The following is a 19,924-nucleotide window of genomic DNA, read 5'->3' as shown; positions in this document are numbered from 1 at the left end:
AAGAAGAACTGCAGTCTGCTCACAATTTGTAATAAACATTTCTTTCCCATTCTGAAGCTTCCCTCCAACCACTTGGCATATTTTATATATACTGCGAATCTGTACTGGCCAAATATGTTGCAGTAATCTCCCTCCACCGAGTCTGGCTGCGATCATTTTTACTGTGGGCAGCTGAGCTCCTGCCTGTTCACTTCCTGGATTTACACAGACACACACCTCCAGCTCTGTAGCTCTCATTGCCAGTAAATACCTTTTGAGAGAAAAAGGGCCAAAGTAAAAACAAGGGCTGAAGATTTAATAGATGGAAAGATGAAAAAAAGAAAAAAAAATGACAAGTTTCGCTTTAAGGTCTTTCACCTTAATGCATTAAGGTGAAAAACCTTCTGTGCTGCAGCTATCTAGATCAATGGACACGGGAGTGGGCACGCACAGGTGCCCCCATGGAAAGCAGCTTTCTATGGGGGCACCAGCCAAATAAAATGGGCCAGGAGCCTCTGCGGCAGACCCCAGAAGAAGAAGATTGGGGCAATAAGAAACATGTCTATAACCTGCTTTGTGAAATAGTTTTGCACAGAGCAGGCAAGTGTAGGCATGTTTGTTATTTTAATAATGATAATAATAAAAAACTTGGAAGCCGACTGATTTCTATCCAGACCTGTACCAGATTTTGCACTCTCCAGTTTTTGTTAATCAACTTTAGGGTGCCCAAGATTACATATAAATTCATCAATTACAAAGTCAACCAATTATTTTCTGATGTATTAATTGTTCTGTAAAAGCAGTTAACATTTAAAGCTGCACTATATTACAATAAAAAATCTCTAGATAATGCAATACAAGCCTACAGAATAGTAAGGCTGCAGCATATACTTCTAAGCTTTCCAAGAACACGGGCATAAATATGCATTTCTGACAGTATTTTCAGAAACGTGTGGCAAATCGCACCTGCGGTGGGATGATTTCTTAATGGCACTCCAAATGTGGGTCGCCGTCACAACAAAACATGTCCTACTCGGTGGCAAAAAAAAAAGAAGGGGTACTTGAGCTATATTGGTACATTTTTTGTGCACAGGACAGCAAATTGATGCAAATGGACTGCCCTATGCTGCAGCACAACAACAAAACACGTGACAACCCACGTTGCGCAGCTGAGAGTGCAGCCTCTGAAATTGCTGCAGAGATCTTACCCGGAAGTGGGAGCCTGTAATCTGCCTGTAATCTGTCAAAACCAGGTACTTTCTTCCCCTCCCTCCAAAAAGTGGAGAGTGCAAACAAGTGGAGCTTCCCCTTTATAGGTGGAGCTCCACTTTACTTAGTGGGGGATGCTGACCACACTGCTTAGCATGCATGAACTAAAAAAAATCTGTTAAAAGATGCAACAACAAAAAACATGTTTTTTAGCACTCAAACATTTAGGTTTACTTCATATCTCTTCATTACAATAACATGCTGTGAGAGATGTTTTACCAAATGAATGCAATGTGCCTTCTCAGAGAACCTGATCAGACGTGAAGCACAAAAGGTTCACGTCTGATTTTTTGTGTGTTATGGTATATTAGTAGCCCATTGTGTCCAAGCCGCCTGCACTTGTGTGCTAGGGAATGTTGCTCATGCTACTGGCCTGCAGCATAACAATAAAAGACTTTCATTGCACTCATTTTAGGTTCCCTTTTGGAACATCCCAATTTAACCAACTCTTGTAAAAGGGTTAAAGGATGCAACCCATGCAAGTATAGCTCTAATGCCCTCACCCCCTCGCTGTGAATTTGCGTTATCAGAAAAGACCTACCTGTCATCCAGCTCTACTCTTTTCATGCTGTGAAGGTGCAGCACAGCCAGTATAATGGCCACTAAGAAAATGACCGCACAGCAGACACCAACGCTGATGTAGAATACACGGGTTGAGGTGGTTGGAGCTACATTAACAGGATCAACTAAAAATAAAAAGAAGTTACACAGCCATTAAAACCACATTTAATCAAGGATTTAAATAAATATTGCATACATTTGAAGTGTGTATATATGGTCAAAATTAGGGTTGTCCCGATACCACTTTTTTGAGACCGAGTACAAGTACCGATACTTTTTTTCAAGTACTCACCAATACCAAATACCAATACTTTTTTTTAATGTCATGTGACAGTGGTTTTTTTTTTTTTTAAACACAATTTTTTTTTACAGTGATTGTTTTCTTTATTTTATTTTTTTTAGAGGGGGGGGGGGTAGTGGATTGTCAGTGTGTTTTTTTTTTATTATTATTATTTTATTTTTTTAATTATTTATTGCAATTTTTTTTCTTTTTTTTAATCAGCCCTGTTGGGGGGGCTTTGGTGAGATATCAGGGGTCTCAACAGACCTCTGACATCTCCACTTTAAGACAGAGAAAGGGACTAGGGACACAGATTCCCCAGTCCCTTTCTCTGCAGCCTCAGCTGAAATGAATAGATAGAAGTTTCTCTCCATTCATAAACTGAAGCATCGTAAACACAGTTTACGATGCTCAGTTATGTGAATGGACAGAGTCAGTGATCACCGACACTGTTCATTCGGAAAAGGTAGGAGCCGGGTTTAGCGGCTCCTACCTCCGCTCTCCATCCTGACAAATTGAGGGGGGAGAGCGGCACGGAGGGGGACAAGAACGCACAGGGGGAGAGCGGCACGGAGGGGGACAAGAAAGCACAGGGGGAGAGCGGCACGGGGGGGGACAAGAAAGCACGGGGGGGGGGGGGGGGGAGGCACGCAGGGGGACAAGAAAGCATGGGGGGAGAGCGGCAATGAGATGGAGAAGACAGCACGGGGGGAGAGCGGCACGGAGAAGACTTGTAACTCCCCCCCACCACCCGATACCTGACTGCCCAGATATCGGGTGAAGTGAAGCATCGGAGCATTTCAGCCGAGTACAAGTACTCGGGAAATGCTCGGTATTGGTACCGATACTAGTATCGGTATCGGGACATCCCTAGTCAAAATGTAAAGTTATATATTCACCTCTTCATTGCATTTCAATTATTTCTACCTTCTGCTTACTCCTATTAATCTGAATGACCTTGAAGTTTGCAAACTTACTTTGTGAATATCCCCACACATTTACTTCTTGAATTCAGTGACTCGTATTGAGTATACCTTCTTTATTTGGTACTGTGTCACACATTTCACGGAGCCCGTCTTCTAAACTACAAAGCCACCAAGAGGAATTTTAGGAGGCAGTGTCCGTACAGGAATCACAGCTTGCAGAGAACAAGGTACAATGGGATATTTAGTCCTTAGAATTTGAAAGTAAACAGCAGATGGGAAGTTGCAAAGCATGCTGGGAATCCAGGAAAGATCTGGCCAGCAGACAGGCAGAACTCACATGAAAGGAGATTTCCCAAGCAAGCTTATATTAGATTGCCTTGGGTAAGAACCTCCTTCCCTCATCCAGGGCATTGAAAATGGTTCGGGGATGGGTATTCCAGCAGGACAAAGACCCAAAACACACAGCCAAAGCAACAAAGGAGTGGCTCAAGAAGAAATGCATTAAGGTCCTGGAGCGGCCTAGCCAGTCCCCAGACCTTAAATCGCATAGAAAATATGTTGAGTGAGAAGATTTGAGTTAACAAAACGTCAACCTCAAAACCTTAATGACTTGGAGAGGATCTGCAGTCAGGAGTGGGAAAAAAATCCCTCCGGAGATGTGTGCAAACCTGGGGCCACCAACTACAAGAAATGTCTGACCTCTGCTATTGTCAACAAGGGTTTTGCCACCAAAATACCAAGTCATGTTTTGCAAAGGGGTCAAATACTTATTTCACTCATTAACCACTTTAAAAAAGGACCGAGCCGCTTTCTGCGATTTGTTATTTAAAAAGTAAAATTGTTTTTTTTGCTAAAAAATTATGTGGAACCCCCAAACATTATAAATTTTTCTAACACCCTAGAGAATAAAATGGCGGTCGTTGCAATACTTTGTCACACCATACACTCTTTTTTGAATAAAAAAAATAAATAAAAAGACAACAGTAAAGTTAGCCCAATTTATTTTTATATTGTGAAAAATAATTCTTGTAATAGAAAAAAAAAAAAACATGACAGGACCTCTTAAATATGAGATCTGGGGTCAAAAGCCCTCAGATCATATTTACACTAAAATGTAATAATTAAAAAAAATTAAATGACAAAAATGGCCCTTTAACCACTTCAGCCACGGACCATTTTGCTGGTCAATGACCGGGCCCACTTTTTGCGATTTGGCATTGAGTCGCTTTAACTGACAATTGCGACGTGGCTCCCAAACAAAATTGACGTCCTTTTTTTCCCACAAATAGAGCTTTCTTTTGGTGGTATTTGATCACCCGTGTAGTTTTTTTATTTTGCGCTATAAACAAAAATAGAATAACAATTTTGAAAAAAAATTTTTTTTTACTTTTTGCTATAATAAATATCCCCCCCCAAAAAAAATATATATATATATATATATATATATATATATATATATATATATTGCAAAAAATGTTTATCGATTGGTTTGCGCAAAAGTTATAGCATCTACAAAATAGGGGATAGTTTTATAGCATTTTTATTAATCTTTTTTTTTTTTACTAGTAATGCAATCTGCAATTTCTATCGTTACTGCGACCTTATGGCGGACACATGGGACCATTTTTATAGCGATCAGTGCTATAAAAATGCATTGATTACTGTAAAAATGTCACTGGCAGGGAAGAGGTTAACACTAGGAAGCTATCAAGGGGTTAATTATGTTCCCTAAAGTGTGTTTTAACTGAAGGGGGTGGGACTGACAAATCGCTGTTCATACAATGTATGAACAGCGATCAGTCATTTCTCCCCCTGAAAGAACTGAGAGCTGTGTGTTTACATACACACAGACACAGCTCCCGGTTCTCGCTCTGTCACGAGCGATCGCGGGTGCCCAGCGGTGATCGCGCCCGCCGGGCACTCGCATCAGCACCAGGGGCGAGCAGGGGGCACGTGTGCGCCCCTAGTGGCCGCAGAGCCACATTACATGATTTTGCGCAGTCGAGCCAACCTCACTAGTCTCCATACCCAGTCCCCAAAAGTACCCGATCGCCTCTGCCGACTGCTCCGGTAAGCGACGGAGGGCACGGGAGAGCGGCGCCGCTGATAAAAGTGATCTTGCTGCGAATCCGCCGCAGACACCACCATTATCGGAAAACGGACCACCCGCTGAAGAGGAGGATACCTGGGTTATGGCAGCTAGTTGCTGCCAAAGCAAATATATCCCTCTTCAAGCAGCCGACGTATATCAGCTTGCAGTCGTCCTGAAGTGGTTAAAATGCAAATCAATTTATAATTTTTTTTTTTAAATGCATTTTTTCTGGGTATTTTCGTTATTCTGTCTCTCACTGTTAAAATAAACCTACCATCAAAACTATAAACTGATAATTTCTTTGTCGTACAGAATCAGCAGGGGATCAAATACTCTCCCCCCCCCCCCCGATAGGATTTCATTTAAAGCAGGCATGTCCAAAGTCCAGCCCACGGGCCAATTGCGGCCCGTGGTCCTGTTTAATGTGGCCCCACCGGTAAATTATAAATGTATATCTTTGGTGGCCCCCCAATGAATCCCTGAGCACTGCGCAGGGATTCGTTGGGGGCCACAAAAGATGTATACTGTATTTATCATTCCAGGGAGGGGGCAGGATGAGTGCCGCCAGACTACATACAGGAAAATCTCCTGTTTACTAGACGGCCTCTATAATAGGAAGTACAGTCTCCTGTGCTGGCATTGGACGACCGTTCTATCATAGGAGGTGGGACTTTGTATTAACCACTTCCATACAGGGCTTTTATACATACACCTCCATACCGGGCCTATTCTGGCACTTCTCTCCTACATGTACAAATCATAATTTTTTTGCTAGAAAATTACGCAGTACCCTTAAACATTATATATGTTTTTTTAGCAGACACCCTAGGGAATAAAACGACGGTCATTGCAACGTTTTATCTTGTACGGTATTTGCGCAATAATTTTTCAAACGCCTTTTTTGGGGGAAAAAAATTGTTTTATGAATTAAAAAAACAAAAAGTTAGCCCAATTTTTTTGTAAAATATGAAAGATTAGGTTACACCGAGTAAATAGATACCCAACATGTCACGCTTTAAAATTGCGCACACTCATGGAATGGCGCCAAACTTCGGTACTTAAAAATCTCCATAGGCAAGGCTTTGAATTTTTTTTACAGGTTACCAGTTTAGATTTACAGAGGAGATCTAGTGCTAGAATTGTTGCTGCCACTCTAACGCACGCGGCGATATCTCACATGTGGTTTAAACGGCGTTTACATATGTCGGCGGGACTTGCGTGTGCGTTCGCTTCTGTGCGCGAGCTACCGGGGACGGGGGCGTTTTAATTTTTTTATTATTATTTATTTTACATATTTATTTTTTTACACTCTTTATTTATTTATTATTATTATTCCCTTGTAATAGGAATGGGTGCGACAGGTCCTCTTTATGGAGAGATGCGGGTCAGTAAGACCCCACATCTCTCCTTCAGGCTGGAAACCATGAGATCGGTGAAAAAAATTCACTGATCTCATGAATAATGTGGCTTACAGCCGCAATCTCGGCTTTGTTTACTTACGGGACCCGGGCGTGACGTCATCGCATCGCGCCCGGGTCCTCCGACGGTCATAGAGATGACTGGTGACCATCTGGCCACCAGTCATCTTAATACTTCCTGCCAGCGCCGGACGATTCTTTCCCCGGGCCCCCGATGGCACAGGAGAGCCCGGAGAAGCACCGGATGGCGGCGGGAGGGGGGGATGTCCCCTCCCGCCGCCTGTAAGAACGATCTAGCGGCGGAACCACCGCTATGATCGTTCTTATGTTGTGCAGAATCGCCGGCACAAGAGATAGATATCTGGATGATGCCTCTCACTGCAGGCATCATTCAGATATCCCCCTTCAAAGTCCAGGACGTCATATGACGTCCACTCTGGATGGTAGAGACACTTTGTGGACGTCATATGACGGTGGCTGGTATTGAAGTGGTTAAAGAGGCCGTCAAGTAAACAGGAGATTCTCCAGTATGTACATTTTTTTGCAACTGGTACTCCCAGTAATACGTTTTTAAACTGTATAACCACAGGCTGGGGAGTTTGGGCTGGGAGTACAACTCTTTATGTAACAACGTCATTTGAGCGAAACATGATCTTAAAGCGGAGTTCAACCCACAAATTGGGCTTCCGCTGTCCGAATCCCCCCCTCCCCCTTCAGTGTCACATTTGGCACCTTTCAGGGGGAGGGAGAACAGATAACTGTCTAATAAAAAAGGTATTTGCTCTCACTTCCGGTGATAGATCGCCACAGATTCTGTGGCGAGCTACGCCATGTACTTTTTTGGAGGTGGCCTTCTAGATTTTGAGAAGATTTATCCAGGCCTGCATTATGCTTTATTGGCCCCACCATTTTTTTCCACAGTAATTCTGGGAACAAACTGAAAATCGTTCTGATAATGTACAACTTTTTCCCAGCAATATAGCATTAAGAATTTATAACACTTACAGTGAATTCTTGTGCTGTTCCTGTCAGGAGACAATGGGGGTTTGAGTTCTGGTTCAACTTCTGTGGAAAGAAGAAGCAGAATTAGCCTGCTCTCGACATAAAAGTATTCACCATTCTCTGAAGTACTTTTACCAAAAACATTTTAATGCACAGAAAAAAGGTCTAAAGGCTCAGAAGCATTCAAACCACAACAAGGAGTCACTAAAGCCACAAGTATTACCGATACCCAGGTACAGGAATACCAACAGGTCAACTTTCTTAGTAACTGCTCAGTAGGAAGCAAGGTCACTATATATTATATATATATATATTATACATACACACACACACACACACACACACTAATATATATATATATATATATATATATATATATATATATATATATATACATACATATATACATACATATATATATACATATACACATACACACACACACACACATACACACACACATACATACATATATATATATATACACACACACACACACATATACATACATACACGCCATTTATAAAAAATGTATACAAGAATGACAACTCATATTGTAATTGAATGTTACAAAATTACCTTTCCTTTTCAATCAGCAGCACTGTAATTTACTATAAAAAGTAATGGAATATGGCTACCGATATCCTGTACACAAATGGTTTACAGAACGCCCCCTGAAGATGTAATTTCTTGCTCGTATGATCGATTGACGGATTTTCCCAGAAGTCTACACTAAGATACAAGTCAGATAGGAATCCCCTGCAACAAATGTGATCTTTGGTGTTCGGTGTAGATATTCCCAGGGGGAAAATCGCATATAAAAAAAGGGACACAGACCGTGCCATTTTCCTCATTAGAGCCATGCAGGTGCAGCAGCTAATTGACAATTACAAAACCACTGCCTTACAGGTTCACCTTTCACATGGACACAAACCGTTATTTCTTCATAACAAGGTAGGAACCTTCAACAAAGTTTGTTAAAATCCATCAATGCACATACTGTAGATGACTCAGAGGGGAATGTTTTTGTCTCAACAAAAGTGGAGTTACTCTTTAAATCAACCAAGGTTGTCTCAATGATTCATAGAACATTCCCAGCCTATTGGAAACTATTTTTATAGTAGTCCAACCAGAAGGGCCTACTGGGATTTTTAGTTCCCGCAAAGCTGGAGAAATACAGCCTGCCTACCACCAAGCTTAAGGCTGCATTCACGCCTGAGAATTTTCAGCTTGTAAAACACTCGTCTGAAAAGTACGCAAAAAGCTAAATCCCATTAATTTAAAATAGCCTTTGTTCACATCTGAGCATTTTGTCACCTGAAGCAAAACGCCCAAAGCTCGAAGAAGGTCATAAGCTTCTTTTTGGGCAGATTACAGGCGTTTTTCTGCTTTTTACACATTGACCTTTTGACCTGTACAAAATCGTAAAATGGGAATTTCTGCCTGAAAATGATACACTCAGGTGTGAATGTAGCCTTATACAACAATGAAAATGAATCCATAAAATGCAATGTAATAACTTGCATATAATGCTTAATCAGTTCAAGCTTTCAGCATCATTCTTTTTACTGCATCTTTCACACATCCCTTCCAATATATAAAAGAGCTGGGCCAGAGTCATCTCCTTTAGCTCTGCATACTGTAACACTTACTCCTGAAGCACATTTTCCTCCTCTTAAAATTGAGGACTGTGATGTTTTTGGCTGGGCTGATTGTTACGTTGAGCTGCATGACCAACATGACTTCAGTGTCCATTTTGCCCGAGCAGAAAAGATCCACTCTAAACACTGCCACAGAAGAAAAGAAAAAAAAGAGAAAAAAGCTGGTTAATTAATGAAGACTCAAAGCACTGCTAATGTCAAATTTACACATCTAATATATACAGAAAAGTAAAAAAAAAAAAAAAAAAAAAAAAAACCCCACACAACAACTTCCCAGAAAGTCAGGTTTAGGACAGTTTGATTTTTCTACACATCCCAGATTTTGTCAGCAACTTAAATGGAGGCTAGTGTAGTCAGACCCTCCCCCCAGCACAAATATAATTGGCATTCTTAAGTCCTGCATGCTTATAAGAATGCCATTTTATTTAATTTTTTTACATATTTCAGTTTGCTGATCCTTTAACATGGGTATGATTTGCGGTACCATTTGTTTATAGACCGAGTCTGTGCATCATGTGGCCTTCCACCTGTCATTGATTTGAACGGGCTACCTGCACAAGAACATAGAAGGGCAATGCACATCACAAAAGAAACAAAAAGCATTCCCAGCACACTTACCAGCTAGCCTGTTTTTAATGTGAGTTGATAGACAGGGTCAATGTGTTGTTTTTTTGCAGGCTTAAGTGTGCTGGCAAATTTTTGTTTGCGATTTACGTTGTCCTTCCATGTGCACCTTGCTGCAAAAGGCTAGTTTTTCTATATAGCCTGATCACTGGATTTAGCACAAGGACACGTTGCCTTCAGCTACCATGGTGTTCCTGTGCCTCTGTAAAGTGGATTCCCCCCAGGCAAACCTGCCATTAATTTATCCACCGCTATGTGTGCTCCAACTTGGAGACTTTCAAATATTGCGTTGGGATCGCAGTATAGAAGAGCCTTAGCGAGGCACTGCGACTTTCACATATATTTGCAAATGTGAACAAAACACTGTTTTTATGTGAATTGATAGACATTGTCAATTTGTCTGCAGGCTAGCTTGTAAGTAAGCACATTTTGCCTGTGAGGTATCTGCATGGGAACACCTGTACATTTAGCGCAGGCAAAGGTGGTCCTTCACATAGGTGCATGGATCTGTGTGCCTGTGAAAAAGACCATAACCACGCTCAACCATGCCAACTCTGCTCTCACTTTCTTTGCTGTAAAGGGCGACAGGAATTATGGCAGACAGAAGAAGTGCCTATTGTAGCAACATTTTTCTGGTTTAACCCTTAGTAGGGATAAGGAGTGACAACAACCCCAGTAACCATGGGGGGCCACATCAACCATATACATTTTTATTTTCACAATAAAGGCTTCTAAATCTGTAAATATGAACTGCGCAGGAATGATGCGATTTGGACTGCTTAGAATGAAAAACAGACCATTATTGCCAAGCAGAGTTTTCCTTGAATTTCAATAATTTGGGGCCAATCACACCCACTTTATTACAGAAGTAAACTGATAAAACTGTGTGTTTACATCAAGCAGCACTGTTTTGCTAAACATCCCTGATACAGATTAAACATGACAAGAATGTCTTTCCAAAAGGGAAATAATTACAATTATCACCAGATGGCGCTCTTGCTTAAGGCCAAGCTTACAACAGTCATGAGTTCTGTACCACTGTTCAAAGTTTTTATCTTTGGTTAATTAGACATTGACTTTAACAAAAATAAATAAAAAATGATGCAAAGAATGTTTAAAACAGCCACTCACCTGATAAAGACTGTGGGACATCCCCTTGCATGGAGATATTGATCTGTGGTGTTTCCATGGCTATGGGATTGTCCACATGAAACCCCAATTTATATTCCACCTGTAAAGAAAGAAGTGTTAAAAGGCCAAGTCCACCTTTGTTTTTGTTTTTAAAACAGCTCCTCTATGTACCAATATACCATTAATGTACCTCTGTTGCACAAAAAATACAAGTTTTCTTTGATTTTGAAGAAAAGGCCTACCTCATTCATGCAAAAATGTGCTGGGTGTTTATAGTGTATTCCTGCGCCTCTGAGGGCTGGGCTCCCTCCAGTCATCTGCCCTTCATCTATCTGTCAGCATACATGTACTCCCACTGCGGAGACTCTTTACATTTAGAGTTGGGGTCTGCAGAATACAGGGAGCCTTGACGCGGCCTGCAGCTTACGCATGTATTTGCAAATGTGTGCAACTAAACCCCTGTTTTAAACCCCAACTGTTAGACAGGTTCATTTGGTTGGTTGCTGGCTGGTTGGTAAGTTGAGCATGGAAATTCTTTGGTTTTATTTGACTACCTCATCCATGCCTGTATTTTGCAAATCACTTCAGAAACGTCCTGGTATAAAACACAGGACGGACAAGCCAGTATGACACAGGAAGGAGTTTACCAGCTGTCCTCATTAGCACACCTTCACCCATCAACTAAGTTTTCACAGCACCCCCGGCATTCCCTCATGCTTGCATTTGCCTGGCTTGCCCAGCGTGCCTCCAGAAGGGCTCAGGGTGCTAAGTTCCCTGGGGTCGCATGCAGCCCATGGGACATCCCTCATGTAGTGCAAGCGCCTGCCCAATTGGATACAGAGTGATTGGATAGATCGTGTATCCTCCTACTATATTGTATTTGTAAGTCTAAAGGCAATTATACAAATCAGATCGTATAGTGTATGGCCACATGTATACACCTAAAATGATCTAGTTGCGCTTTTAATGTTAACGGAACACCAAACACAAAAGCAAACAAATATTTTGCCATGGGAAAAAACAGGTGACAAATGCAGAAACAATAAAAAAGGTGTCCCACAAGCTACTTTGCCAGGTGTAGCACAGCCTATTGAAAGCAACAAGCTGCCCTATGTGTGTCACTGAAAAATTGAGCCAAAAAACATACGCTCCCTCTACTCTAGGTAGGAGAGCTGCCGCTCCAGGTGAGCACACTGGAATAATCAATGTCCACTCAGGAACCAGTGGGTGCCGGCAATGCACAGGATGTGCAAAAGAAGGAAAATATGGACAGCCGCACTCCAAATTCTTAAAAAAGACGTGCCCTTTATTGGGTGAAGGAAAAATGCACTACAGGTATCAGCACACAGTGGGAAAAACAGCTGACGCGTTTCGCATTGGATATCAATGCTTAGTGCGGCTGTCCATATTTTCCTTCTTTTGCACTCCCTCTACCCTAGGTGAGAATGTGAAACTGTGTTAAACGCATGGCAAACTGCACAGAAATTGCGTGCTTTGCCATGAGTTTCATAAAATGCTGCAAATGTGCATCGTGTTCGAGTTGTCATTACATGGTAAATGGCTCCAAGTGCGACAAACCCACCTTAAACTGCAGTAACGTATCATGCGCCGCTCCAAAAATAGTTCTGGAGCTTCTCTGGGGCAATTGTTGAGCGTAGCGCAGACCATTCAAATGAATGGGCTGTCCTGTGTGCGACAAGTTAAAATGCTCCAAAACACATGTGGGAATGCGAGTCTTCACTACGTGGAGATGTGAACGAGGCCTGACAACTGTCTCCGTCCACTCCCTCCTATGTACTTGTATAAAGATGGCCATACACTATGCAATCTGATTGTAAAATCTCTGTACACTTTTCTGTATATTTACCAAAACTATGGAATAGAGGATACAGCTGAACAATCGATTACATTTGTATCAAATCAGGCAGGTCCTTGTACTACATCACGCCCTCTTCTGTGATGCAACAAGGAAGTGAAGGCTTCTGGGAGATGACCTAACAGGAAGTGAATGTGTATACAAGCTACAGGAAGCAATGGAATCTGAAATGCCATTCAAACAGACCAGCAAGATTCTAAACATTCTGTAAATGAGGCAAGAGAAAAGCACATTGGGGTGGCTGGGCCAGAAATGGCATTGCAAAATGCTTTGATTTATTATGAAAAGTGAAATTCTGCCAGAAAGTGAACTTATCCTTTAACCACTTAATCACCGCCCCGTAGCCGAATTACGGCTACAAGGCGGTTCCTTAACTCCGGAAGGACGTCCACGGACGTCCTCCCAGAATCGCGCCCCCTGGGGGCACGCACACGGGAGTGTCCGTGACTGCCGGGTCCAGTGGAAAAACATGTCAAACTAAAATAAAGTAAAGTGAACAATAAATATTTTTTTTAAAGCGCCCCTGTCCTTGCATGCAGAGGCGAACGCACACGCAAGTCCCGCCCACATATGAAAACGGTGTTCAAACCACACATGTGAGGTATCACTGCAAACGTTAGAGAGAGCAATAATTTTGGCTCTAGACCTCCTCTGTAACAAAACATATAACCAGTAAAAATATTTAAAACGTCGCCTATGGGGATTTTTAAGTAGCGAAGTTTGGCGCCATTCCACGAGTGTGCGCAATTTAAGGGTGACATGTTGGGTATCTATTTACTCGGTGTAACATCATCTTTCACATTATGCTAAATTTATGAAGAAAAAATACTAAATTTGCAAAAATTTATAACAGAAACAAAGAAAAATTCGTTTTTTTTTTACAGAATTTTCCGTCTTTTTTCTCTTATAGCGCAAAAAATAAAAAACCCAACAGTGATTAAAGACCACCAAAAGAAAGCCCTATTTGTGTGAAAAAGGACGAAAATTTCATTTGGGTACAATGTTGTATGACTGAGTAATTGCAATTCAAATTGTGAGAGCTCCGAAAGCTGAAAATTGGTCTGGTTAGTAAGGGGGTTTAAGTGCCCAGTGGTCAAGTGGTAAGGAGAAACACCAAATTCACCTTAAAATACAGGAGGGGGAGGTGAGAAATAGAATGTTATCGCTTAGGCACACCTGTGCAGTTAACTCTGGGCACTGTGGGTCAAAAATCGTATTTTAATCACCCAACCTCAGCCACACGCTTACCTTAGATTTGCTCATCCGCCCTCCATTCAGCTGCTTACAAATCCTCCAATTAAAAAGCTTACACAGAGCCGAGGATAATCACTCCGTGACAAGGCTACTTATATATATATTTTTGCATACGCCTGTACTTTTGTTTACAATAACCATATATTCAGGACCATTTCAATGAGATGGTGAAGACAGTATCTGGGCTAAGGAAACATGCAGACAGTTGCACCAATTCAGCTCAGCCAGAATGAAGCACAAAGTGAAGAGGAGGATTGGGGTCGCTAAATAGAACATGTTTTTTTTATTAACAAAGAACGAACTTTACAACAGCTTTAAGCCCACGTTCCGATGGGGCCGATTTGGCCGGCAATGGCACAGTGAAGACTTTGCAGCACCACACCGGTTCCCAAAAGTAGTTCCTGTACTTTTGGCGACTTCGGGGGCGATTTGAATAGACATCTGTGCATGCATTGGCACAAATGTGTGTAAAATCACCCCCCTGAAGTCGTACTGCGTTGCTGGTTTATAATGGTGCGAGTTCAGCTGAACCCGCACGATTTCTAACCTGCATCAGTGTGAACCTGAGCTTTAGCGGATCTTCACGTTTCCTGCGACTTTAAATATTTTAGACCAGGCCAGTTCAAACAAACCATTTCCTTTACCAATTGCTGCACTGGCTCCAAGCACTGTATGAATTGTATTTTGCTTCAGCTACATACAGTACACACAGTACTGGGTTCAGGTTGTGGGACAGACTGTCTCACATCCAGAACAATGCAGTCTCGATCTGAGCAGTGCTCAGCCATTCAAAAAGCAGCTTTGTATTCTGTGAATGAATACAAAGCTTCCTCTTATTGGCTGAGGTAGACTGATGTTGCAATTTGACTCACTGGCCAAGAGGAGGGCTCAGGAGCTAGGAAGTATGAATCAACACTGAAGTATCCACGAATAGTTGAAAGTGTATATCATTTTGGCTGCAAATAGTGTGAATGTGTGTGTATATATGGAATTGACACTGGGAGGTCTAACAAACTCATGTAACTATAGACAAAACTTGTTTTCCATTTTGGACAGAGTAGTGGAGTTATAAGCCCCGCCAGGTTTCTATTTTGATTTTACCCAACATCTATGTACCCAGGTCACCAGAACTAGTGTCCTCATTGGACACTTTTCTGGGGACAAAATTTGCGATTTTCTTTCCTTTCAATAATGGAGGACAAATAGAGAGGGTGAATCTCCCCACTGGGAACACAGGCAGCAATAAAAACTGACAGGGTTCCAATTCCTCTTCCCGCTAGCTAAAACGGAAAAGAATAAAGTTTTGCCTTAAATTATACTTTATATCACCAAAAAGTAAAAAACAAAAACAAAAATTGAAAAACCAGCAGCATTCAATAAGTATACCTTAGATTTAGAGTGCCAGCTAAAATGGAGCTTGCTTGTCTCAGTAGGAATGAGCAGATTAAATGATAAAGCATAGTGATTTATGATATCATTCCGGACATAATAAAGTTCAGCATCCAAGCCTAGAAAAGAAGAAAATATAGATTTTATTTAGTGTATACAAATGAGAAAGTTCAGCAATTTCATTATGTATACTATCAAATCAAATACAGGCCAACAAGATGTTCTGACACTTGTGAAAAAGTATCCAAACCTTACGTTCTACGGATAAAAAAAATAAAAAATAAAATTGGCAAAAACAATTTTCCTCAGAAAAAGGGACTTTAAATGGATCACAGATTAGAGATACGTAGAAAAAATATGGAAGTTTTATTAACAAACAAATGGTGAAAAATATAATACAGACAAAAGTTGATAAAACCCAACATGTACATGGAAAAAAAAAACAAAAAAAACAAAACAACCTAGAACCAAAGCACGCGTTTAGAAAAACACACATGGTTTACATCTTCAAGAACTAAACCAGGCTTAGTATTTTTAAAGCTGAAAGTTGGATCCTCGCTATAAGAATTTCACCAAACCGTGTGCGATGATTCAATTAAAGATTGGAAAAAAAAGGAGGGTGAAATCCATCTGCCAGGCACATGCGCAGGTCAAAGTGCCGTGCAATGAGGAGGTCCCCCAAAGATGGTGTATAGGAGATCTTAGATGGTTGGAAATGTACTTTCAGGATCAGCCTTGAATGGCGTAATCAATACTAGTCAATACTAGTCTTGACTATTGATGGAGCAAGACAAAGAAGAGGCATAGGTGTGTCCTCAACTAAAGGATCTGAACCGATCTTGGCCCCTTTTATAGCCCGGCATAGCTTCAATCGTCAGTCAGCAAACAACTGTTTGCCGATTGATGATTGAAGCTACGCTGAGCTATAACAGGAGCCAAGATCGGTTCAGATCCTTTAGTTAAGGACACACCTATGCCTCTTTCTGTTCCTGGGAACAAGATGTAAAGTCCTTACCCCAGTGTTGGAACCCAGCACCGTACAATAACTACCCCCCAACACTGGAGCCAGTGGATGCAGCAACCACCCCCCCAACACTGGAGCCAGTGGACGCAGCAACCACCCCCCCCAACACTGGAGCCAGTGGACGCAGCAACCACCCCCCCCAACACTGGAGCCAGTGGACGCAGCAACCACCCCCCAACACTGGAGCCAGTGGACGCAGCAACCACCCCCCAACACTGGAGCCAGTGGACGCAGCAACCACCCCCCAACACTGGAGCCAGTGGACGCAGCAACCACCCCCAACACTGGAGCCAGTGGACGCAGCAACCACCCCCAACACTGGAGCCAGTGGACGCAGCAACCACCCCCAACACTGGAGCCAGTGGACGCAGCAACCACCCCCAACACTGGAGCCGGTGGATGCAGCAACCACCCCCAACACTGGAGCCAGTGGACGCAGCAACCACCCCCAACACTGGAGCCAGTGGACGCAGCAACCACCCCAAACACTGGAGCCAGTGGACGCAGCAACCACCCCCAACACTGGAGCCGGTGGACGCAGCAACCACCCCCAACACTGGAGCCGGTGGACGCAGCAACCACCCCCAACACTGGAGCCGGTGGACGCAGCAACCACCCCCAACACTGGAGCCGGTGGACGCAGCAACCACCCCCAACACTGGAGCCGGTGGACGCAGCAACCACCCCCAACACTGGAGCCGGTGGACGCAGCAACCACCCCCAACACTGGAGCCGGTGGACGCAGCAACCACCCCCAACACTGGAGCCGGTGGACGCAGCAACCACCCCCAACACTGGAGCCGGTGGACGCAGCAACCACCCCCAACACTGGAGCCAGTGGACGCAGCAACCACCCCCAACACTGGAGCCAGTGGACGCAGCAACCACCCCCAACACTGGAGCCAGTGGACGCAGCAACCACCCCCAACACTGGAGCCGGTGGACGCAGCAACCACCCCCAACACTGGAGCCAGTGGACGCAGCAACCACCCCCAACACTGGAGCCAGTGGACGCAGCAATTTATATATATATATATATATATATATATATATATATATATATATATATATATATATATATATATATATATACCCACAAACCCACAAAATGCCAACATGTCCCATGACCCAAAAATGTAAAACATCCCATTGAAATCAAACAGGCTGCCCTATGCGTGTCACAGGAAAAACAAGCCACAAAATGCGAGCTCCCACTACGATAGGTGTGAATGGGACCTGAAATGGAAATTGGTGCGATAACACAAGAACAATGATGCTCCATTCACATCTGTGCGTTTCCTTGCATTTCAGAATTGGAATGCACCAAAAATCACATAAAAAAAAAAAGTATCGGTAATCCGTATCGGCGAGTAATTAGAAAAAAAAGTATCGGTACTTGTACTCGGTCTTAAAGTGGTATCAGTGCAACCCTAGTAGGGCTGCACGATTCTGGTCAAAATGAGAATCACGATTCTTTTGCTTAGACTAAAGATCACGATTCTCACAAAAATTATGCCAGAACCCCCCCCCCCCCCCCCCAAAAAAAATAAACCTGTGATTTATCTGAAAAATATGAATATATAAAAAAAAAAAAAAAAAAAGAGACCAGTGATATGTCTATAATGTTAAAGATCATATAACTCCTATGAAAAAAGCAGAATCAAACTTTGATTCTGCTTTTTTTTTCATAAGAGCTATATGGTCTTTAACATTATAAACATATCACTGGTCTCTTTTTTTTATAGATCAGAAGCAGTACTGCCAGCAACCATTGGGTGGCGCATGGATACACACAGTTGTACAGAACTGTGAGAAGGATGAATACATCACAAGCAGTACCGCCGGCAACCACTGGGTGGCGCATGGATACAAACTACTGCAGGCTGCTGACGTCGGTTTTGATATCGGCGCCTTTTGCGTTCCACGCTGGTTACGTGGAACCAGCGGTGAAAACAGAAGAATCGCCGGTCATCCCGCGGGGAGAATCGAAATCGCGATTCTCTCCGCGATTAATCGTGCAGCTCTAAACCCTAGTCATTTGAATTGTTGTTTTAGTCCTATTTTAATCTAAAATAGTCTTAATTTAGTTGACTCAGATATTTGAGTCAACAAAATTAACACCGATACATAGGCTGGTACTCAGGTGGTTAAGAAGCATTGTTTTGGGTGATTCTGCTTGCTAAAACAATTATGAAAACAAAATCATGGGTGCTGCATATTTAAAATGTTAAACAAGGCAACTTAAAAGTACAGAAAAACCTTGGTTTGTGAGCACAATTTGTTCCAGAAACATGCTCGTAATCCAAAGCACTTGTATATCAAAGCATTTTTTTACAGGGTATAAAAGAGAAGAGGCACCTCTAAGTGTAGCAATAAGTCGCTAAATGTTGTACCTTCAGTAAATGTAACCATATTGCTACACTTAGAGGCTCCTCTCCTTTTTTTATACTCGGTTGTGACATGACGCTACTCTTGTATCAAGACATCGCTTGTATATCAAGGCAAAATGTATTAAAACATTTTGCTTGTCTTGCAAACGCTCTCAAACCAAGTTACTCTCAAACCAAGGTTTTACTGTATATGTAAAATGATAACCTTGCAAACAACCCATTCATTTACAAATGGCAATGAAGGGCAAAACATTTGTGCATAGATCTTAAAAAAATATATAGATCTATCCTTTTTTCCCTCTTTTTATAAGTGATCACATCCCCTCCATTCTCAGCTGCATAAGGAGCTCAGAGAGTTGGAGGAGAAAAAGCAGTACACTGGTCTTCCCAGTGAATAGCTGTGCAGAGGGTCATGTCAGGAGTTCTAGCACAGCCCAAAAAACTGACCCTGCTGTGCTCTAATGCCTGGTGTGGTCAGTTTTAATAAGACCACAGAGGGACTGGCAGGATTACCAGGGATTTCATACAAAGGAAGCCATACAAGGAAGACAGACACCACTTCACACAAGTAACTGGTAGAGCAGGCACATGTCAGTAACATGAAATATTGGGGTAATATTCTTAGGAGAAATTCCTATTAAACTTGCATGATGCGAGGATAGTTTTTTTTTTAAGGTCAGATTTAAAGAATATCAGATAAGCGAATACATTTCATTGTTGTTTCCTCAGGCCTTCCACAGCTAACAGTCTCATCTCTAGTGCTGCGGAATCAACCACTCCCATCTGTGATCTCTAATAAAGCATGTAAGCTTTATCCATAGACTAATGGCTTGCTAATAAGCTAGGGCCAAATGACTGATGCTCAAAAGAAAACCTTGAGCTAATTGGACCAATTAAAGAAAGCATTTAATCCCCCAGAGCACTGCTTACTGGCACCATTACAACGCCAGGGTGGCATTGCTCAATAAGCAACCCCAGGGCCTGGGAGACTTTTGTAAATGCTCTCATTAACCCATTATTGCAGGCACAGAATTACCAGGCCTTCATC

The 19,924-nt window shown here is 42.3% G+C and overlaps 1 protein-coding gene across 2 annotated transcripts in view; it reads right to left on the bottom strand.

Annotated features, from left to right (window-relative positions):
- RYK (receptor like tyrosine kinase) overlaps window positions 1-19,924 on the bottom strand; it is a 209,455-nt gene that overhangs the window by 96,128 nt on the left and 93,403 nt on the right. For both annotated transcript variants that reach the window (XM_040348747.1, XM_040348746.1), the window contains exons 2-6: window positions 15,460-15,581; window positions 10,944-11,043; window positions 9,180-9,314; window positions 7,531-7,590; window positions 1,790-1,934 (exon numbers count right to left, since the gene is read on the bottom strand). In XM_040348747.1, the coding sequence (XP_040204681.1) occupies window positions 1,790-1,934; window positions 7,531-7,590; window positions 9,180-9,314; window positions 10,944-11,043; window positions 15,460-15,581 (562 nt within the window). The remainder of the gene's footprint in view (window positions 1-1,789; window positions 1,935-7,530; window positions 7,591-9,179; window positions 9,315-10,943; window positions 11,044-15,459; window positions 15,582-19,924) is intronic.

This window comes from Rana temporaria, chromosome 4 (assembly GCF_905171775.1).
Source record: "Rana temporaria chromosome 4, aRanTem1.1, whole genome shotgun sequence".
In the NCBI taxonomy this organism is placed as follows: domain Eukaryota; kingdom Metazoa; phylum Chordata; class Amphibia; order Anura; family Ranidae; genus Rana; species Rana temporaria.
This window is presented reverse-complemented; position numbering and strand designations above follow the sequence as displayed.